A 23352-nucleotide genomic window follows, 5' to 3' on the forward strand; every position below is an offset into this window, starting at 1 on the left:
CCAAAAATATACACATACTGAAGGATAATTCAACCCCCTTGCCATAAAGGCCAATGTTCTCTTAACTTGTTTAGTTACTTTTTATCCTTAAGATTTTAGTCTTCAGTGATATTTTTACATTTCCATATTCTTAAGTCTCTCATGATAATGAAAATGTCTTCATAAGAGCCGTATGAATAATCCACTAAGGGTTGATGTCCAAAAATTCACTTGTCCATTTTCTTTCATAACCTCCTGTCTATAACATATTTATATAACAAAATGTCTCAAGGCATTTATCAGGATTTCATTAAAAAGTCAAAGTGACATTTAGGCAAAAATGAACATTAAGGCAGATACCAGCAGCTTGGTTAAAGGTTTGATGTGAATGTAGAAATACAGAGGGCTAAATTCCAGAGCTTGGCAACCAGTAGAAGAACAAATTAAAATCAGGCAAGCTTAAATGGCTGGAATTGCAGGATGGACCAAAGTTGTTGGGATTTTTCTCCTCGAAATAAATACACCTAAGAGGCAATTTAATGGACATATAAAAAAAAGTAATGATGAATTCATTTGAGGTAGATTGAGGGCAGCTGTTCCCACTTGTGGATAGTTCAGGGACCAAGCAGAGAAAGGTACATAAAAAATAAAATTGGGATAAGTCAGGTAGCAGTTGCAAGGCACAGAGAATATTTTGCAGGCATATCGGCATAAAGCATGAAATGGGACTGATGGGACTTCTCTACTATGAGCTTGATATAATGAATAGCCTATTGTATTTCCATGACAGCACTGAGCACAGGGGAAAAGGGTGAATATGTACATTACAACACAGGCAATAAAGTTTTGAAAACCTCAACTTCTGGAAGGTTCGATGTTTCTGTTGTACACTTTTGCCCTTTTCTTTATCAAGGCACAAACCTGTTCTGCTGAAAGTACACTTTGCCAAGTCCATAGAATGCCAAACAGTCAAGCCGCTGTTCTGGAAATTGCTCCAAAATTTTATTAAATTGATTTTCAGCCTCAGTCAACTCCTGGTCAAACAAAGTACAAGTTAGTGACTCTAAGAAAAACAGCTACAGAAATACCTATAACGTTGGAGATGTAAGCAGGTCAAAGCTATTAGTAAGCTTCAGAGGAATACGCCATTTAGCCCCTTATGTACAGTGGTGCTACAAAGTTTGTGAACCCTGCAGAATTTTCTCTTATTTTTGCATAAATATGACCTAAAATGTATTAAATCTTCACACAAGTCCTAAAATTAGATAAAGAAAATCCAATTAAATAAATACCACAAAAATATTATACTTGTTAATTTATTTATTGAGAAAAATGATCCAATATTACACATATTTGTTGGAAAGAGTATGTGAACCTCTGGGGTAAGGCCTTCTACAAAAGGTACTTGGAGTCAGGCATTCCAATCAATGAGATGAGATTGAGGTGTGGGTTGTAGAGGTGCCCTGTCCTATAAAAAAGAAACATAAAGTCAGGTTACTGAAAGAGCCTACTCTTCTCAAGGGAGATCTGTCTAAGTGCACCATGCCTCGATCAAAACAACTTTCAGAGGACCTTAGAAGAAGAATTGTGAGATGCATGAAGCTGGAAAAGGCTACAAAAGCACTTCTAAAGATCTGAGTATTCATCAGTCCAGAGCAGTGAGAGAAATTGTCTACAAATGGAAGAAACTCAGTACTGTTGCTACTCTCCCTGGGAGTGGGTATCCTGCATAGATCACACCAAGGGCACACCGTGCAATGCTGAAGGAGGTGAAAAAGAACCAAGGATAGCAGCAGAAGACCTGCAGAAATCTCTAGAACTTGCTAAGAACTCTGTTCATGTGTCCACTATATAAAAAAACACTAAACAAGAGTAGTGTTCATGGAAGGACACCATGGAGGAAACATCTGCTCTCCTCAATAAAAAATGTTGCTGCAAAGGACCAACTGGAAGTTCTACAACACTTCTGGGACAACGTTCTGTGGACAGATGAGACAGAAGTTGAACTTTATGGCAGAAATGCACGTTGCTATGTTTGGAGGAAAAAGGGCACTGCAGACCAACACCAAAACCTCATCGCAACTACTGTATGAAGCATGGTGGAAGGAGCATCATGGCTTCGGGCTGCTTTACTGCCTCAAGGCCTAGGCAGCTTGTAATTGTTGAGGAAACAATAAATTCAAAATTTTATCAAGACATTTTACAGGAGAACGTCAGGATAGCAGTCCATCACCTGAAACTTCATAGAAGTAGGTTAATGCAACAAGACTGACCTGAAAAACAAGAGTAAATCAACAACAGAATGGTTTAAAAAAAATAAAATTCTTGTTTTGAAATAGTCTTAATCCTATAGAAATATTGTGGAAGGACCTGGAGCAAGCAGTTTATGCAAAGAATCCCACCAACATCCCAGAGCTGAAGCAATTTTGTAAGGAGGAATGGCCTAAAGTTCCTCCAAGCCGACGTGCAGATCAACAGTTACTGGAAATACTTGAAGTTGTCACTGTACAAAGGGGAGGGGGAGGTCACACCAGATACTGAAAGCAAAGGTTCACATACTTTTTCCAACAAATACAAGTAATATTGGATCATTTTTCTCAATAAATGAACAAATATAATATTTTTATATTACTTATTTAATTGGGTCCTCTTTATCTACTTTTAGGACTTAAGTGAAGATCTGATCACATTTTAGGTCATACTTATACAGAAATAGAGAAAATTCTACAGGGTCCACAAATTTTCCAGTACCACTGTATGAACATATCAAATTTCCTATCAGGATTAAATCATACAGTAATGCTCAAGATATTGATTAAAATATTAAAAACTCTCAACAACTGAATGGGTCATTAGCACAACCATGTAACTCCAAAATAAAATATTGGAGGGTGTGGTGTGGTTGAGGTGGGAAGAAGCAGAAACTAATGTAGGTAGTCTATTGATAAGCAAATTCTCTGAAACACAGTCACGATGACTTACACGCTATGCATGCACTGCAAATATACTCACTTAAGTATAATTAATTGGCAATTTACAGAACTCCACAGAAAATTATGGTTCTCACCTCAGGCAGTCCAATACCAAGGAGGGCACAGGCATGACCATAGATTACTATTACATAGTCAACAGTGGACAAAGATACTTCCTAATAAAGACAAAACAATTACCTGAATTAAGCTCTACGATTTGGGCCTTTAATTAAAGTTATTAATTATATGAATCATTATATTGGTTTCAGTAAAGTTAGTCCTCAAACTAGAGTATTTATAAATAGTTAAACTCAAGAGATTCTGCAGATGCTGGAAATCCAGAGCTACATACACAAAATGCTGGAGGAACTCAGAACAGCCCCAAACAATCCTTCCAGGTGAGGCAACACTTCACTTGTAAATCTTTTGGGATCATCTGCTGTATCAGTGCTCCTGACGCAGCTTCTTTTACATTGGTGACACCCAATATAGACTGGGGGCCGGCTTTGTTAAGCACGTTTGCCCCATCCGCAAAAAAATAGATTTCACGGTGGCCAGCCATTGTAATTCCAATCCCCTTTCCCATTCTAATATGCCTGTCCTTGGCCTCCTCTACTGCCACAATTAGGCCACTCTCAGGTTGGAGGAGCAACACCTCAGACTCCACCTGGGTAGGCTCCAACCTGATAGCATGCACATCGTTTTCTCTAAGTTAGTTATTTTCCCCACCCGCCTTCCCTCTTCTTCCGACTAGTGGTGTCCCACAAGGATCGGTTCTGGGACCTCTACTTTTCGTGATTTTTATTAATGACCTGGATGTGGGGGCAGAAGGGTGGGTTGGCAAGTTTGCAGATGACACAAAGGTTGGTTGTGTTGTAGATAGTGTAGAGGATTGTCAAAGATTGCAGAGAGACATTGATAGGATGCAGAAGTGGGCTGAGAAGTGGCAGATGGAGTTCAACCCAGAGAAGTGTGAGGTGGTACACTTTGGAAGGACAAGCTCCAAGGCAGAGTACAAAGTAAATGGCAGGATACTTGGTAGTGTGGAGGATCAGAGGGAGCTGGGGGGTACATATCCACAGATCCCTGAAAGTTGCCTCACAAGTAGATAGGGTAGTTAAGAAAGCTTATGGGGTGTTAGCTTTCATAAGTCGAGGGATAGAGTTTAAGAGTCGCGATGCAATGATGCAGCTCTATAAAACTCTGGTTAGGCCACACTTGGAGTACTGTGTCCAGTTCTGGTCGCCTCACTATAGGAAGGATGTGGAAGCATTGGAAAGGGTACAGAGGAGATTTACCAGGATGCTGCCTGGTTTAGAGAGTATGCATTATGATCAGAGATTAAGGGAGCTAGGGCTTTACTCTTTGGAGAGAAGGAGGAGGATGAGAGGAGACATGATAGAGGTATACAAGATAATAAGAGGAATAGATAGAGTGGACAGCCAGCACCTCTTCCCCAGGGCACCACTGCTCAATACAAGAGGACATGGCTTTAAGGTAAGGGGTGGGAAGTTCAAGGGGGATATTAGAGGAAGATTTTTTACTCATAGAGTGGTTGGTGCATGGAATGCACTGCCTGAGTCAGTGGTGGAGGCAGATACACTCGTGAAGTTTAAGAGACTACTGGATAGGTATATGGAGGAATTTAAGGTGGGGGGTTATATGGGAGGCAGGGTTTGAGGGTCAGCACAACATTGTGGGCCGAAGGGCCTGTAATGTGCTGTACTATTCCATGTTCTATGTTCCATTCCCCACACTGGGTTCCCTCTCACCTCTCCTCTCTTCTCACCTGCCTATCACCTTCCCAGGGTGGCCCCTCCTCCTTCCTTTTCTCACATGGTCCACTTTTCTCTGCTGTCAGATTCCTTCTTCTCCAGCCCTATCACACCCCTGCTTCTTTCTTCATCCCCCACTCACCTGGATTCATACATCACCTAGCTTGTAAATCTTCCCCTCCCTCCACCTTCTTATTCTGGTTTCCTACCCTGATGACGGGTCTCAGCCTGAATCTCAACTGCTTATTCATTTTCGTAGATGCTGTCTAACCTGCCGGGTTCCTGCAGCATTTTGAGTGTTGCTATAAATAGTCAAAGATTTAGGTAGGCCAGAACAGTTCCAAAGACTACTCTTATTCCCTTAAGTAATCAGAGTACATTTAGCATCAAAGATTCAATCAATACTGAAGGCTCTGTTCCTTTACAATGTACTGTAATGTCAAATAAGCAATATAGTGTCAGAAATCCATTTCATATTTTGTACCAAAGGGCACGTCTTTCTCAATCTTCCCCATCTTCTGTGGTTTGATTGGGGCACGACTGCGCAAGTGTGTGGATGTCAGCCAGTGAGAACAGCGAGAAGAGTTTAAAAGGAGATAGCTTCATAGAGTGGGCATCGGAAGAGCGGGTGACAGAGTAGAGGGAGACAGAGTAGGAAGGCTTTGGCTCAACGGGGCTTAGGCGTTAACGGGTCAAGGCGAGGTAAGATACCCGTGTAGATTACAGACAGGAAGAACGTGTGTGAGGCCGGAGTTCTGTTCTTGGTGTTAGATGTGGGAAGTCCGGAAGACTCCCAGCCTCCTGGACGGCCACATCTGCACCAAGGTGTGTCGAGCTGCAGCTCCTTAGGGACCGGGTTACGGAACTGGAAATGCAGCTCAATGACCTTCGCCTGGTCAGGAAGAGTGAGGAGGTAATAGAGGGGAGCTATAGACAGGTAGTCACGCCGTAAGTGGGTAACAGTCAGGAGTCAGAGACTAGAGAGCATACCTGTGGCTATACCCCTTGACAATAAGTACTCCTGCTTGAGTACTGTTGGGGAGGACCACCTACCTGGGGAAAGCAACAGTGGCCGCACCTCTGGCACAGAGTCTGGCCCAGTGGCTCAGAAAGGTAGGGAAAGGAAGAGGATGGCAGCAGTAATAGGGGGCTCTATAGTTAGGGGGTCAGACAGGCGGTTCTGTGGATGTTGGAAAGAAACACAGATGGTAGTTCAGGGTCCGGGATGTTTCTGATCGCATCCACGGTATCCCGAAGTGGGAAGGAGAACAGCCAGAGGTCATGGTACATATTAGTACCAACAACATAGGTAGAAAAAGGGAGGAGGTCCTGAAAGCAGACTACAGGGAGTTAGGAAGGAAGCTGAGAAGCAGGACCGCAAAGGTAGAAATCTCGGGATTACTGCCTGTGCCACGCGACAGTGAGTATAGGAATAGAGTGAGGTGGAGGATAAATGTGTGGCTGAGGGATTGGAGCAGGGAGCAGGGATTCAGATTTCTGAATCATTGGGACCTCTTTTGGGGCAGGTGTGACCTGTACAAAAAGGACAGGCTGCACTTGAATTTCAGGGGGACCAATATCCTGGCAGGGAGGTTTGCTAAGGCTACTGAGGAGAGTTTAAACTAGGATTGCTGGGGGGTGGGAACCAAACTGAAGAGATGGAGGAAGAGGTGGTTGGCTCACAAATAGAGAAAGCTTGGAGACAGGGCGAGAGGGAGGATAGGCAGGTGATAGAGAAGGGACGCACTCAGATCTATGGTTTGAGATATGTCTATTTTAATGCAAGGAGTATGAACAAAGAGGGTGAGCTTAGAGCATGGATCAGTACTTGGACCTGTGATGTTGTGGCAATTACAGAGATTTGGATGGCTCAGGGACAGGAATGGTTAAGTAGAGTGCCAGGCTTTAGATGTTTCAGAAAGGACAGGGAGGGAGGCAAAAGAGGTGGGGGGTGGCACTGTTGATCAGCAGTTGTGTCTCGGCTGCAGAAAAGGAGGAAGACATGGAGGGATTGTCTACAGAGTCTCTGTGGGTGGACTGGGTGGACGTTAGGAACAGGAAGGCGTCAATAACTCTACTGATATATTATATTCCGTCTGGGTAGCCTCCAACCTGATGGCATGAACATTGACTTCTCAAACTTCCGCTAATGCCCCACCTTCCCCCGTACCCCATCCGTTAATTATTTATTTATATACTCACATTCTTTTTCTCTCTCTCTCCTTTTTCTCCCTCTGTCCCTCTCACTATACCCCTTGCCCATCCTCTGGGCTTCCCCCCTCTTCCCCTTTCTTTCTCCCTAGGCCTCTTGTCCCATGATCCTCTCATATCCCTTTTGCCAATCAACTGTACACCTCTTGTCTCCATTCCTACCCCTCCTGTCTTCTATCATTTCGGATCTCCCCCTCACCCTCCCACTTTCAAATCTCTTACTAGCTCTTCTTTCAGTTAGTCCTGACGAAGGGTCTCGGCCCGAAACGTTGACGATACCTCTTCCTAGAGATACTGCCTGGCCTGCTGCGTTCACCAGCAACTTTTATGTGTGTTGCGTGATAACAACCCTGTTATTTTTGCACCTTTCCAAAATCTACCTCCCAATCTGCTCCTTGGTAACTCTGCTGCTACCGGCAGCCTATAGAATACTTCCAATAGAGTAATTGCTCCCTTCCTGTTCCTGACTTCCACCCATACTGACTCAAAAGAGGATCCTGCTACATTACTCACCCTTCCTGTAGCTGTAATAGTATCCCTGACCAGTAATGCCACACCTCCTCCCCTCCCCTCCCCCCCCCCCCATCCCTTTTAAAGCACTGAAATCCAGGAATATTGAGAATCCATTCCTGCTCTGGTGCCAGCCAAGTCTCTGTAATGGCCACTACATCATAATTCCATGTATGTATCCAAGCTCTCAGTTCATCACCTTTGTTCTTGACGCTTCTTGCATTAAAGTACATGTACTTTAGCCCTTCTACCTTACTACCTTTACACCCTTTATTCTGCTTCTCTTTCCTCAAAGCCTCTTTATACGTTAGATTTGGCTTTACTCCATGCACTATACCTGCAGTTCTCACATGACCTTTATCCTCCTCCACCTCACTATCTGCTCTAACACTCTGGTTCCCCTCGCCCTGCAAATCTAGTTTAAACCCCCCAGAGCAGCACTAGCAAACCTTCTCGTCAGAACAGGTCCCACCTTCGCTGGAACAAGGCCCAATTGTCCAGAAACATGAAGCCCTCCCTCCTGCACCAACTCCTTAGCCACGTATTTAGCTGCATTATCTTCCTACTTCTAGTCTCACTAGCACATAGCACGGGTAGCAATCCTGAGATTGCAACCTTGGAGGTCCTGTCCTTCAACTTTGCACCCCTAAACTCTCTTTGCAGGAGCTCCTCCTCCTTCCTATGCACGTCATTGGCCCCTACATGGAACACGACATCTGGCTGTTCATCCTCCTTCCTGAGAATACCGAGAACTCGTTCCAAGATATCGCGAACCCTGGCACCAGGGAGGCAACAGACCATCTGGGATTCTCGATCTCTCCCAACAGAACCTCTTATCTGTCCCCCTAACTGTCGAATCGCCTATCACTACTGCTGTCCTCTTTTCCCTCCTTGTCTAGAAGATTATAAGGCTAGCAGGAAGGAGCTTAAGAAAGAAATTAGGAGAGACAGAAGGGGCCATGAGAGGGCCTTAGTGGACAGGATTAAGGAAAACCCCAAGGCATTCTACAAGTATGTGAAGAGCAAGAGGATAAGACGTGAGAGAATAGGACCAATCAAGTATGACAATGGAAAAGTGTATATGGAACCAGAGGAGATACCAGAGGCACGTAATGAGTACTTTGCTTCAGTATTCACTACGGAAAAGGATCTTGGTGATTGTAGGGATGACTTACAGCAGACTGAAAAGCTTGAGCATGTAGATATTAAGAAAGAGGATGCGCTGGAGCTTTCGGAAAGCATCAAGTTGGATAAGTTACTGGGACCGGATGAGATGTACCCCAGGCTACCGTGGGAGGTGAGGGAGGAGATTGCTGATCCTCTGGCGATGATCTTTGCATCATCAATTGTGACGGGAGAGGTTCCAGCAGATTGGAGGGTTGCGGATGTTGTTCCATTATTCAAGAAAGGGAGTAGAGATAGCCCAGGAAATTATAGACCCGTGAGTCTTACTTCAGTGGTTGGTAAGTTGATGGAAAAGATCCTGAGAGGTAGGATTTATGAATATTTGGAGAAGCATAACATGATTAGGAATAGTCAGCATGGCTTTGTCAAAGGCAGGTCGTGCCTTATGAGCCTGACCGAATTTTTTGAGGATGTGACTAAACACATTGATGAAGGTAGAGCAGTAGATGTAGTGAATATGGATTTCAGCAAGACATTTGATAAGGTACCCCATGCAAGGCTTAATGAGAAAGTAAGGAGGCATGGGATCCAAGGGGACATTGCTTTGTGGATCTAGAACTGGCTTGCCCACATAAGGGAAAGAGTGGTTGTAGATGGGTCATATTCTGCATGGAGGTCAGTGACCAGCGGTGTACCTCAGGGATCGGTTCTGGGATCCCTGCTCTTTGTGATTTTTTATAAATGACATGGATGAGGAAGTGGAGGGATCGGTTAGTAAATTTGCTGATAACAGAATGGTTGGGGGCGTTGTGGTTAGTGTGGAAGGCTGTCAGAGGTTACAGCGGGACATTGATAGGGTGCAAAACTAGGCTGAGAAGTGGCAGATGGAGTTCAACCCAGATAAGTGTGAGGTGGTTCATTTTGGTAGGTCAAATATGATGGCAGAATATAATATTAATGGTCAGACTCTTGGCAGCGTGGAGGATCAGAGGGATCTTGGGGTCCGAGTCCACTGAACACTCGAAGTTGCTGTGCAGTTTGACTCTGTGGTTAAGAAAGCATATGGTGCATTGGCCTTCATCAATCGTGGGATTGAGTTTAGGAGCCGAGGGGTAATGTTGCAGCTGTATAGGACCCTGGTCAGACCCCACTTGGAGTACTGTAGTCAGTTCCGGTCGCCTCACTATAGGAAGGACGTGGAAACCATAGAAAGGGTGCAGAGGAGATTTACAAGGATGTTGCCTGGATTGGAGAGCATGTCTTATGAGAATAGGTTGAGTGAACTTGGCCTTTTTTCCTTGGAGCGACGGAGGATGAGAGATGACCTGACAGTGGTGCATAAGATGATGAGAGGCATTGATCATGTGGATAGTCAGAGGCTTTTTCGCAGGGCTGGAATGGCTAGCACAAGAGGGCACAGTTTTGTGTTTGGAAGTAAGTACAGAGATGTCAGGGGTAAGCTGTTGTTGTCTTTTTTTTAATTAAAGTAGAGAGTGGTGAGTGCGTGGAATGGGCTACCGGCAATGGTGGTGGAGGTGGATACAATAGGGTCTTTTAAGATACTTCTGGACAGGTACATGGAGCTCAGAAAAATAGAGGGCTATAGGTAAACATAGGTAATTTCTAAGGCAAGGACACGTTCGGCACAGCTTTGTGAGCCAAAGAGCCAGTATTGTGCTGTAGGTTTTCTATGTTTTTATATTCCTATCCCACCCAAACATAATATCTTCTAAATATATAGAAATGAAATGCAAAACTAAACAAAACTCTGGTTCTTCTGCAAAAGTTTCTGAAGATAATTCCCCCAAAAAAAAAAAAAACAGAATTAACACAGACCAACCTCAAGTTTTTCTGGATCCAATAACTTCAGAACCTGCAAAAAAGCATGTTCTGCATTGCGGGCACGTTGGTCTGATAAGGCTACATGTCCAGCCTGAATCAGAGACTTCAATTTATCCATTAAAGTTTCTGTACTGTCTAAAGGCATCATCACCTAACAAAAACAATTTCAGGTTAGTATCTTTAGTGGCACCTTTAACATCTTTCAAACTGTGCCTTGTTTACCATAGTCAATATGTACTACACAATCACAGGGTTAAATGTACAAGGTACAATAACAACAGAAACTGGTCCAGGAAAAAAGAACTGCAGAGTTGATAACATGGTGGATGACATACTGGTCCTCCCACGATAACAAAACCTAACACTTCATACAGAAGAGTGAATGTTTGGGAGACCAGTGGCATGGGGGATGAATTTGCCAGCTAGGTTTGAATGAAGTACAGTGGATTCCAGTTGATTGAGACACATTGGGATGAGTACATTTTGGTAACTGACTTTGTTCATTTACAGTCAGTTAAAAGAACATGGCAGCATAGACTGGATTAATTCCTCCATTGATAGCTATTAAGAACTAATACACAGTTTTATAGTACTGTAATAGTATTGAAAGTGTTGTAATTGTTCTGTGTTTTATTTAGATACATAATTTGTTACTCAGTTTGTCTTTTTTGATGGCTGTGGCTCAAAAGAGGGGAGCCATGGAGTCATAAGTAGCTAGCCATCTGGACACAATCTGGGGTCTGATCAGCCCTGGCTGGGTCACCTGGAGGAGGTTGTATGATGTTGAAAGACCCGAAACACCCAATGATTCCAGGAACATTACTGAAGATGTGTCTGGAAGCATCAGTAGATGTATGTACACAGCAATGGAATCTACTGTATTTCTGGAGTGCCATTTCTCCACAATATTCAGGGGCTGAGCCGAGATGAGCAAAGCAGGGAGCACTGAACAGTGGCACTCAGTCAATGAGTCTGGCTGGTAGCCGCTTTTCATGTGCCTGGTCACTCGCGCATCGCAGCTGTTTCCGTGGTACTCTCTGCAATACTATTGTCGTTCATCTCCCACTTACTAATAGTTCAGGACAGAACAGTTCTCAGGAAAGGAACACTGTGGTAACTCATAAACTACTTGTACTGTGATATAAATATCAGAGCTATGAAGCACGTCTACTGAAAACGAATTAGCCCATATTACACCTATTAACAGTGCCAGAATATCTGGAGAACTCATTTTAGATTAAAATCAAAAGTACTTCAGATGCTGGAAATCTAAAATTGAAGCAAAAACTTAGCTACTATTACTGTCTTCTATTTCGAGTGCTATATTTTTATAAACACAAGAGATTCTGCAGATACTGGAAATCCAGAGCAACACACAAAAGATGCTGGAGGGAAGAGTCCTGATGAAGGGTCTTGGCCTAAAATATGGACTGTTTATTCATTTCCATAGATGCTGCATGACCTGCTGAGTTCCTTCAGAATTTTGTGTGTGTTGCTTTATTTTTATAACTCATTTTAGGTGCTGTGATTTGATCGTCAGCCTGAACCCATTAACACATAGCCATGCTATAATTACATGTCATACTATTCACTATTACCTTTTTTGGCCATGGTGAAATGCGACTCTTTAAACCATGTTTTTCCTGGTTCCTTTTGGACTCATTCTTATGATCTTCACTTAATGGCTGAGTGGCTAATTGTGGCTGCGCTCTGGAAAAAGTAGTTCACATGAATATATAAGAATAAAAAATATAAAATCAAGACTTTTTTGTGCTTCAGTTAAGTGGTGTCTGATTAGCAAATGGTTCGATAGTCACGAAATGTAATTTTAAAGTGAGTAGAGGCAGAAAGATATGAGGAAAGACTTTTCCATTTTGGGTGGTTACAATCTGGGACAGACTGTTCAGAGGATTGGTACAATGTCGGTTTACGGCTTTTGAAAGATGAATAGATAATCAGTTGAGGGAAAATAACTTGCAGGGTTAGAGGGAATCAATAACAACATTTTCAAGTATTTGCACTGTAAAACACAAACTTCACACAATCTCTGTAGTCAAGGAACTGGCAAACAACCTTGTGCAAGAAAATCCGCTCTGAAGGTTCAATAATATGAGCAATTACATACTGGGATAGTATTTAAGAGAACTAGAATCAGAATTTAAGACAAAAATCAAGCACAACTACGAGAGATAATTGCATGTAATTCAAAATGAATCTGTAAAACCTTTAAAATCCAGATTGGCTGAAAGAAAGATGGTCTTCTATATCACATTATGTTATCCGACTTACTTTTCAGTGCTTAATTCTTTCTTTAACGCATCAGTCTTTGCTTTTTCAAGAGCTGAAAGAAAAGAAATTTGCAAAAAAAATGAATAGTGCTAGAACCTCTCCAGAAAGAAAATTAAGATTTACTTCAAAGTAAATGGTGAACTTATTAAGAAAACAAAAAAAAAACTCAGCAACAGCCTTATCAGAACAAATTTGGAATTTTTGTCAAGTGAGGGGACGCATTTAACAATAGAAGTATGGTTACTTTCATCCTGCAGTCTTTTAAGGAATTTTGATTGCTGCTGAACTAAGTCTCGAATTCCATCTGAATCCTGTTTGCATAATTCTTGAGCCTTGTCATTTGCTTCAATAGCACGTTTGTGTTCTCCCATCGAAAACAAGGCATCACAAAAGCGATAATGACCCTGCCAAATTAAAATCAAGATTCAAATTGTGAAATTGGACCTAGAATCCTCTTGCAATGAATAAAAAAAGACATATGAAAAGTAGACATTATTCAGTTGCTAATTAGAATATGCAAGCACATTAATGTCGTTTCTTCAAAGTAATGAACAAGCACTATGCGTTGTGTGCTGTGGGCGTCTGTATGCACTGTGTTTTGCACCTCAGTGCCAGAGGAATGCTTTCTCGTTTAGCTGTATACCTTTGTGTGGTTGAATGACAATTAAACTTGAACTGAAACTTGGTGATTGTTAGCAAAATAAAGCTAAAGTGTGGTCTTCCAATTTATTTATAAACATATTTTGTTCTGTTAACCCATTCCCATGCTGGGGAAGTCCAAGAGACTGTTCATGGCCAAACAAAAAGAAATTAAGTTTAGGAGAATGAGACACAATGTCATTTAAGACAATTAGCAAAAGGAGTATAATGATTACTGAAACACATGTTGTATTTCTAGAAGTAAAAATGAAAATACCTCCAGCAATGGCCAGCAAGTTAATGCTGAATAATCTCATTGCTTGCCCCAGTTCACACATCAGTAAATCTCCACACTGAACAGTGCTAGAATTATACCAGGTCCTGAGCTCCCAGGTTACCGACACAGCAGCAAGTAACAGAGGGGATACCACGTTCACACCTGGTATAATAGCTCACTAAAGTGATGAGTACATGGCTTGTGGGAGCTTTCTATGAAATAATGCTGTAATGATATTTTTTGATGTTGTGTATTAGTATTTATTTACAGAGAATGCATCTTGGACAAAGTACCAGTGTATGCAAGCACAGCAAGGTCGTGACAGCCTGGCAAGCTTCACATAGTTAATGTCGAACTAATAATTTTATTTGTGGTCTTTAATAAAAAGGCATTATGCAAAACTGGGTTAAAAACATGAATTCTCAGAATTATAAACATTATTAAGATTATTTTTGACATAACTATGAAATTCAACATAATTATCCTGCTAGTCATTAGATATTACAACTGAAGCAGGTCTAAATGAATGTCTCTAGTTATCACTCAATTACATATTACATTTATAGTGATCTGCAGGTTGGATACATATATTATAAACATCTGAATTAGTTCACTGTATGTACTGCACACTGGTTTCAGTGACATTGAACCTTACACTTTCACATAAACTGATTTCCAATGTATTATCACAAGTATTTGGAGAAGGGGATGAAATTGGGTAAAATGATAAAAACCTGGTGAGAAAGAGATAGAGGAATGAAGCACAAATACACACCTTGGTCCAAACAGGGTTCAAGATTATGGCTCTTTTTCCATCACCAAGTGCTTTTCTAAAAAGGAAAATACAAGTGCTTTGAACAACCTATCAACTGAAACAAGTTAGTTACAATAAAAGTACAATCATTTCAAATACATTTTCAGAGACTGGATACTGCTGGCCCCCACTGCCTGTGAAATGCATCCTCAGCCAGGTCAATACTAGCTGGCAGATGATGTAGTGACATCAGCACTGGACTTCCAGGCAAGTGGTCTGGGGTTCAAATCCGGTTGGCTCCTTGCACGCTTTCCACTTGTGCTGGGTTGAGCATCGAGCTAGCAAACTTGGGCTCGTTATACACTCAGTGGCTACATTATTAGGTACAGGAGTTGAACCTGGTGTGGTCTTCTGCTGCTGTAGCCCAGCCACTTCAAGGTTCGATGTGTGGTGCGTTCGGAAATGCTCACCACACATCATTGTTGTAACGCATGGTTATTTGAGTTACTGTCGCCTTTCTATTAGCCTGAATTCGTTTGGCTATTCTCCTCCGACCAATTTTTGCCCACAGAACTGCTGGTCAATGGGTGTTTTTTTTTTTTGCTTTTTGCACCATTCTCTTTGTACTGTTAGAGACTGTTGTGCATGAAAATCCCAGGAGATCAGCAGTTTCTGAAATACTCAAACCACCCTGGCTGGCACCAACAATCATTCCATGGTCAAAGTCACTTATATCACATTTTTTCCCCATTCTGATGCTTGGTCTGGACAATAACTGAACCTCTTAACCACGTCTGCATGCTTTTATGCATTGTGCTGCTGCCACATGATTGCTGATTAGATATTTACAATAACAAGCAGATGTACAGGTGTAGCTAATAAAGCAGCCACTGAATGTAGGTCATTCTTCTTCAATTCCTCCTGGTAGAGCAGCCTCTTATATAATATAGTTATTCTATACTGCAAGCCAAACACTTCTCCTAAGTTCAGATTCTAAAATTTTAACTAAGAAGTCCTCATAAAGCTTTACAGAATTTTAGAAAGGCTTTTGTTTGTACTCTGACCTCTTCTTTATTTTAAGAGATCCATGTTGAACTTGCTGTTATTTCTAACTGCTTGCTATACTTGCTGATTTTCAGTATCTCATGAATCAACATGCAAGATAACTCTAATCATCATTTTAGGTAGTTTTCCATGGCATTTCCTATTCTTCTTTGTAAATTGCGTAACTTCACATTTTTCCCCACAGTGAAGTCCAATTGTCACTTTCTTGAGAATTCACTGAATCTGCCTTTATCATTTTGCACGTTTTTCTCTGCAGTTCACTTTCCTAATCAACTTTGTCAACTGCAAACTTCTGCAGTAAACTTGCAAGTAAAAGGATTAAAAAACGAAATGGAGAATTTTTCATTGCCTCCCAAACAACTTACTTAAAAAAGAGAAAAGCGATTTCTAAACTTGAAAACTTCTCAAGATATTTTACTCTGAATTTCTAGTACATTTTTAAATCCTGGATACATTCAGTAAAGATGCAAAAACAAAAATGGAACTTCTGTTTCTTGAACCCAATATAAAATAGCACTATATTTCTACATATAATAAACAAAAGACATATTTTTCTTACACTTACTTATATTTTTCAATACGGAAAAAGCAGAGAGCTCTGTTTCCATACAGAATTTCATTGTCAGGACTGAAAGATATTGAAAATGAATGTAATTATTAATCCATAACTTAGTCAGTTGGACATGATAGAAATAAGCCCTTCAGCAAGCCTTATCCATGCTAAGATTGCTTTTTGTACTATATTATATTAGTTTTAAAGTATAAGCAAGGTAAATTTACAATGTGAGATTGTCAATCATGTGGAATAACACAGAGAACTGTTTCCTAAACAGCATTGGTTTTCATAACACAGCACACAAGTAAATCCTAGAAATGGCCCTGATGGACTTATCCAAAGTGGCTTAAAATTTGGTAGTGAGATTGTTGATGCATCAGTTTTAATTTTCAAAATTCACCAGCTTCAGAAATACTCCTATAGATTGGCAAATAATTAATGTAAGCCCTTCTGTTAAAGATAGAAAGTTGGAATTATCTTAAAATTGTCATAGGAAGATGTCAGATTTTAGGGAATTTATTTAAAACTGAAGAAATTTAAGGCTATCTAGCAAAGCCAAAAATGTTTTTGTGAGAAGCAAATTCAAATTTGCTTCTCACAAAAACAGGTCGGTGGGACTAGGTGAGAATAAGAGTTCGGCACGGACTAGAAGGGCCGAGATAGCCTGTTTCCGTGCTGTAATTGTTATATGGTTATAAACTATATGAACAATTGTTTTGAAAAATAAATGTGAAAAATGTGTTGCAGATAAAGGGAAATTCATGTAGGGTTTTTGATAAGGAACTGCAGTAAAAGTTATTAGACAAAATTTTTTTTAAGTAACGATGGCGCGAAACGGCAACTCCTTTGCTTGCACCTTCAGAAACAGCTCGATTTCTACCTTTGATATCTCTTAGTTTTCCTTTTCTTTTGAAGACCCTGACCTGGAGTTACACTCTGACTTTGGTTCTTTGCAGGAATGGGACCCACTCTCAGGGCCTCACGACTGGCTACTTTGTAATATCCCAAGGACACGGCCTGGAAGACTAGCGTGCCTTCAGGATGCTGGATTTTCATGGCTATGGAGACATGCTGATTCTAGGCCGGTGGCCCTTCCTGAAGAGTCACAGGAGAACACGGAACATCAGGAACAGCGGGTTAGCTGCCATTGGTTGCATGTCCAGAGAGCTGGGCCTTTCTAGGCACAAAGCTTGGAAAAGATTACCAGTCTGATCTTCCAAAGGGCCAATTTTTTATTCCTTGCTGTCCTTTTGCTCTTAATATATCTGCAGAAGTCCTTAGGATTCTTCTTCACCCTGCCTGCTCAAGCAACCTCATGTCTTCTTTTATCCCTCATGAATTCCTTTTTAAGTGTTCTCTTGTATTTCTTACAGTCCTCGAATAGCTCACTTATACCTGCTACGCACCTCCTTTTTAAACCAGGGCGTCAATATCTGTTGAAAACCAAGATTTCACAAACCCACTATACTTTTATTCCGACAGAAACATACACACTCCGTACTCTCCAAATTTTGACTTTTGAAGGCCTCTCACTTATCAAGCACACCTTTGCCTATCCCAATCCACACATGCCAGAGCCTTTCTGATACTACCTAAATTGGGCTTTCTCCAATTCAGAATCTCCACTCAAGGACCAGACCTTTCCTTTCCCATAATTATCTTGAAACTAACAGCACCATCATCACTCAATGCAAAGTGTTCCCCTACACAAACTTCTGTCACCTGCCGTGTCTCATTCCCAAAAAGGAAATGTAATATCACACTCTCTCTAGTTTGGACTTCTACGTACTGTTAAAGTTTACGGAAACTTTCTTGGACACATCTGACAAACTCTTTCCCATCCAGCCTTTTACTGTATGGGAGTCCCTGTCAATATGCAGAAAGTTAAAATCAATATTATCACAACCTTATGGCTCCTGAAATAGTTTGCGATCTCTCTACAAATTTGCTCCTCTAAATCCCATGGACTGTTCTAGTAGTTACCACCTGTTATGCCACTGGCATTTAGGGCAGGAATGAAGATCCTCCATCTCAGTCTGTCCTGGGCCATCTTCTCTATTATGCCCCAGGTGTGGTTCAGGGTCCTCATTTCTGCCTCTATGGTAAGTTGCCGAGTTGTCTTTAGTCTCCTGCTTTTCCTCTGCCCTTCAGGGGTCCAGTGAAGTGCTGCCTTGATGATGGAGTTGGCCTCTTGTCTCATCTTGATTTTAGTGGTGTTTTTTTTGACCAGTCAGGGTTGTTAGCCCTGAGCTGAACCGCAAACCTGAAGGACTGGTGGACCATTCTTAGTCTGGCTCTATCTTTTTGACTTGTTTGGCATGGGTGACCCTACCGAGAGTCAAGGCACAAGGTTCTAACTCCAGCCAACATGCAAGCCTCCAAACCTTACAATGAGGTTGTGGTCTTTTTGGAAGCATGGACTGTTGAGTGGTTTACAATATAATCCCATAAGAGGTCATACCTTTCTTCCTCAGTTCTACACATAAACCCTCACTAGATGCAAATTGTTCCTTCTGTGCACTTTCCCTGGAAGAGAGCCCAATGATCTAAAAAATCTGAAGCCTTCCCTCCTGCTTCAACTCCTTATCCACATGATAAACAGTATGATCTTCCTATTTCTGGCCCTACCAGCATGTGGCAAGGGTAGCAATCCTGGACTCGATCTGAGATGTCCCTGACCCTGGCACACAGGAGGCAACAAACCAGCTGGGAATCTCATTCTCATCCACATAACCTCCTTTCTCTTCCCATAACCTATGACTAGATCCTGCATTGAAGAATAGTGAAGAAGTTTCAGTCGCTTGGCATACAAGATGAGATTTCACGGTACTTGGAAGCATATGATCAAACAGGCTGAACTCAACATGGTTTCCTTAAGAGGAGACCTTGCCTGACAAATCTGTTGGAATTTTTTCAGAAAGTAACAAGTAGGATAGATGAAGGAGATTCAATGGATGTTGTTTATTTAGACTTTCAGAAGACTTGTGACAAGGTGGTGCTCGAGGCTACTAAACAAGATAGAAGCCCATAGTATTATAGGAAAGGTACTAACATGGACAGAAGATTGGCTGACTGGCAAAAAGGCAAAGTGCGAGAATAAAAGAGGTCTTTTCTGGTTGGCTAGGTGAGTGGTGGTGTTGGGTCTGCTACTTTTTGCATTATATTTTAATGATCTGGATGATGGAATTGATGACTTTGTGCCTAAGATTGCAGATGGTACAAAGATAGGTGGATGAACAAGTAGTGTTGAGAAAGCAAGGAGTCTGCAGAGGGAGTTGAAACAGGTTGGTTAGATGGGCAAAGTAGCAGCAGATGAAATACAATACAGGGAAGTGTATCATCATTTACAGGCAACTGGCACATATTTTTAACACACGTGCAATATTTTACACGTATGATACATATCCCAATATTTTGTGCTTATTTTACGTAAATTTAACCCCACCTATGGCTTCTAAGATAAGTGCAAATACCAGTGATGGTGTTAAATGTAAACATCAGTCCACATCAATCAAGAGAAGGTTAAAATGCTGAAAAAAATGGACCAAGGTGTTTCTGTGCTTAAGCTATATGGCACTGGTTTGTCAACTGTGTATGATATAAAGCACCAAAGAAAAAAAATTGTAATTCTATGCAAATAGTGATTCACTAAAGCAAATGAGCATTAGAAAATCTATTAAAGTTGGTAAGAGCACTGAGCATGATCGAGTGATACTTGAATGGTTTCGCCAGCGTCAGAGTGATAGAGTCGACTTGTCAGGCAGTATGATAATGAACCAAGCTAAGTTGTTCCATAAAGAACTTCAATAAGAACATGCATGTGACTTAGTGAAGGATGGCCTCAAAGGTTTAAGAAGCGCCACAGAATTTCCATGCATAAAGCGTGTGGAGAAAAACAGCCTGCAAACCATGAAGGCGTTATCGAGTATGTAGATGCATTTGTGAAGTTCATAGCTGATGAGAAGCTCAATCCTGAGCAGGTGTATGATGCAAATGAAACTGCGTTATACTGGCAATGCACACCTAGGAAAATATCATCAGCAACATAAGACAAAGAAGATCCTACATGCTTGACAGAGTTACCATTTTGGGATGTTCCAACACAGCTGGTACTCACAGATGTAAACCACTGCAGATCGGAAAAAATAAATGCCCTAGGGCCTTGAAATATGTTAAAATTTACCTAGTAACTTATTGCACAAATGAAAGTGATTGGATTACTAGCAATATTATGTTAAGAGTGTTGGCACGAGGCCAAGTGGTTAAGGCATTCGACTAGCGACCTGAAGGTTGTGAGTTTGAGCCCCAGCCGAGGCAGCGTGTTGTGTCCTTGAGCAAGGCACTTAACCACACAGTGCTCTGCGACGACACTGGTACCAAGCTGTATCGGCCCTTGCCCTTCCCTTGGACAACATTGGTGTCGTGGAGAGGGGAGACATGCAGCATGGGCAACTGCCGGTCTTCCATACAACCTTGCCCAGGCCTGCGCCCTGGAGAGTGAAGACTTTCCAGGCACAGATCCATGGTCTCACAAGACGAACGGATGCCTTTATATATATATGTTAACAATGGTTTGAAAAATATTTTGCGCCAGAAGCCAGAGCACATGCACATCTGTAGGGCTATCCAAAGACTGGAAGATGCTTCTTATTTTGGATAACTGTTCAGCTCGCCCCAAAGCTGAACTCTTGTGTAAGAATAATGGTTTTACAGTTTATTTACCACCAAACTGTACATTGCTTATCCAATCCCAAGACCAAGGAATACTCTAAAGGCCAAGTATTGCTCACTTTCCATGAAACATCTGTTAGATGAGGTGAATGCTGGCAATTCTGTACAAACACTTATTGAAGAATTTCACATGAAGGACATTCTTCAGTTCATTGCTCGAGAAGGGGGTAGAACCTTCAACACTAAAGAATGGCTGGTATAAGTTGTGGCCTGCCTTTATGTTTGATAAGTGCCTGAAGAAAACCTTGACAATGATTTTACAGGATTTCATTAACAAAGGAGAAAGTAGTTGATCATGTTTTGCTTGCATATACAAACAGGGTTGCAGGACCTGCTTTCAAAGATATAGCAAGTAGTTGAAGAAAATCTATGTGGGTGGATGATTGTCGATGACGAAACACCTGTTGTGCAACACCTTACAGACTTGGAAATTATAGACAGTGTTCTGAATGCTGATAAAGCACAACAAGTGATGAAGATGGCAGTGATGATGATGAAATGGATGATTTACTATTGACAAGTTAATTGAGTTATTGAGCAATTTAATCAAAGGGTTAGAGAAAAGTACCTTCATGATGGAACAAGCGTTAATGAATTATTTGATGCAAGAAAAATTATACAGGGAGAGATGAAAACACATGAAACAACTTCATCTAGAAAAACGACATCCTTCGTAAGTATAGTAATTAATAAATTTACATTTAATGTTTAATTAGTAATCCTTTTTAGGTTTCCACAATCTATTTTTGCAATTAGTATTGTGTGACCTCTTCTAATCCAGCAAGGCCTAAGACTTTTGCACAGTGTTGTATTCATCAACATGGAGCTGAGTGCAAGTTCGTGAATCTGGCAAGAGCAAAAGATGTTGGGAATAGTGAGGGTGGAGTGCCACAGGTGGGGTTTGGTACAGGTGACAGAGAAGTGCTGGGGCAGTGGGGGTGGGGGGGGGGGAAAAGAGTATACATACAGGGAGTGGTGCAGGTGCAGACACACCCAGCCCAGAGATTTGATTCCAAACAATTGGTTTACTTACGATTACAGAATATCTCTCTGGTGTTCCCTCCTCTTTCCCCAACCATGTTTCCCCCACTCTGCCCCCTTTCCACTCTCAGTCCACAATAGAGACCCGTAACAGAATCAGGTTTATCATCATTCACATATGTCATGAAATTTGCTTTTATCTTTGTGTCAACAGTAAAGTGCAATACATAAAATTACTACAGTACTAGGCAAAAAGTCTTACACACCCTAGCTATATATATGTGCCTAAAACTTTTGCACAGTACTGTACTTTATTAGTGGGATAAAGGCATAGACTTCTCTAAATGAGGAGAGAATTCTGAAGTCAGAGGTACAAAGGGACTTGGGTGCCCTAGTGCAGAAAGGATTTTCTGAAGGTTAACTTGCAGGCTGAGTCAGTGGTAGGGAAGACAAATGCAATGTTAGCGTTCATTTCAAGATAACCAGAACAAAAATCAAGGATGTAATGATGAGACTTTATAAGGTTTTGTCCACCTTTTATAGGAAAGACATTGTCAAGCTGGAGATAGCACAGGAGAGGTTGACCATACTGGATCTTTATTCCCTGGAGTGCAGGAGAATGAGGGGTGACATCACAGAAGCATATAAAATCAAGGAGTGTATGGATAAGGTAGACGGCCATGATCTTTTTTCCCCACGGTTAGACAGTCTAAAACCAGATAGCATAGATATAAGAAAGGAGAGATTTAAAAGAATCCTCAGAGGAATCTTCTTTGCACAGAGGGTAATGAGTACTTGGAATGAGCTGCCTGAGAAAGCGGTCGAGGCAGATACAAATTAAGCAATTAAGAGGCATACAGACAGATAAATGGAGGGAAGGGTGTTGAAGAATTATGGGCTAAATATGTAAAACTGGGACTAGCAGTGAAATTGTTGTAGTCAGCATGGACCAGTTGGGCCTGAAAGGTTATTTGCTTACTGTATTACTCTATGATTCTATGTTGGAAGCAGTTTAAAGACTTGCCCTCTTATATCTTTAATGGGAACGCGGGCAGGCTAGGAAAGGAGACAAGTAAAACATACAGGACTCTTATGGCTCTTCACAAGGAGAATCTTATAAAAATGAGGCAAAATATTTCATATCAGAACAATGAGTCTTTGGACCTCTATTCCTCAAAGGGTGTTGGAAGCACAGTCTTTAAATATTTTAAAGTAAAATTTGATAGATCTGATAAGCAAAAGAGAGAAAGATTACTGAGGTAGATGGAATGCAGAATTGAGATTACCAGTTGATCATTATGGATCTATGAAAAGGCACAGCAGTCCTGATTCTAATTCAACCAAAATTTGTTCAAATGAGCAGATAAATTACTGGGCATTTCCTCTTAAAGTGACCTACCATAAATCAATTGCCTTGGAGTACCAGTTCAAAGCAGCTTCATAGTCTTTCCTTTTAAATTCCTCGTTGCCCCTTTCTTTATAGACTTCACTTTCCTGAAATGACTAACAGAATTAAGATTTTGATTATTATGCAAACTTAGTAGAGAGACATACGAAGGAAATGTAATAAATAAATTTCAGCAAAAAAAAAATTCAATATCCTGCAGCATAAAATCTTGTAACAAAATCTTTTTCTGTTTCCACGT

General features: G+C 41.2%; 1 protein-coding gene across 3 annotated transcripts in view; it reads right to left on the reverse strand.

The window, feature by feature from the left end:
• Positions 1 to 23352, reverse strand: part of ttc3 (tetratricopeptide repeat domain 3) — a 141149-nt gene that overhangs the window by 79134 nt on the left and 38663 nt on the right. For all 3 annotated transcript variants that reach the window (XM_072260010.1, XM_072260011.1, XM_072260009.1), the window contains exons 9-17: positions 23106 to 23209; positions 16004 to 16066; positions 14395 to 14449; positions 12948 to 13107; positions 12704 to 12755; positions 12013 to 12124; positions 10413 to 10565; positions 3047 to 3127; positions 901 to 1013 (exon numbers count right to left, since the gene is read on the reverse strand). In XM_072260010.1, coding sequence (XP_072116111.1) covers positions 901 to 1013; positions 3047 to 3127; positions 10413 to 10565; positions 12013 to 12124; positions 12704 to 12755; positions 12948 to 13107; positions 14395 to 14449; positions 16004 to 16066; positions 23106 to 23209 — 893 coding nt within the window. The remainder of the gene's footprint in view (positions 1 to 900; positions 1014 to 3046; positions 3128 to 10412; positions 10566 to 12012; positions 12125 to 12703; positions 12756 to 12947; positions 13108 to 14394; positions 14450 to 16003; positions 16067 to 23105; positions 23210 to 23352) is intronic.

Source organism: Mobula birostris, chromosome 6, assembly GCF_030028105.1.
Source record: "Mobula birostris isolate sMobBir1 chromosome 6, sMobBir1.hap1, whole genome shotgun sequence".
NCBI classification, from domain to species: domain Eukaryota; kingdom Metazoa; phylum Chordata; class Chondrichthyes; order Myliobatiformes; family Myliobatidae; genus Mobula; species Mobula birostris.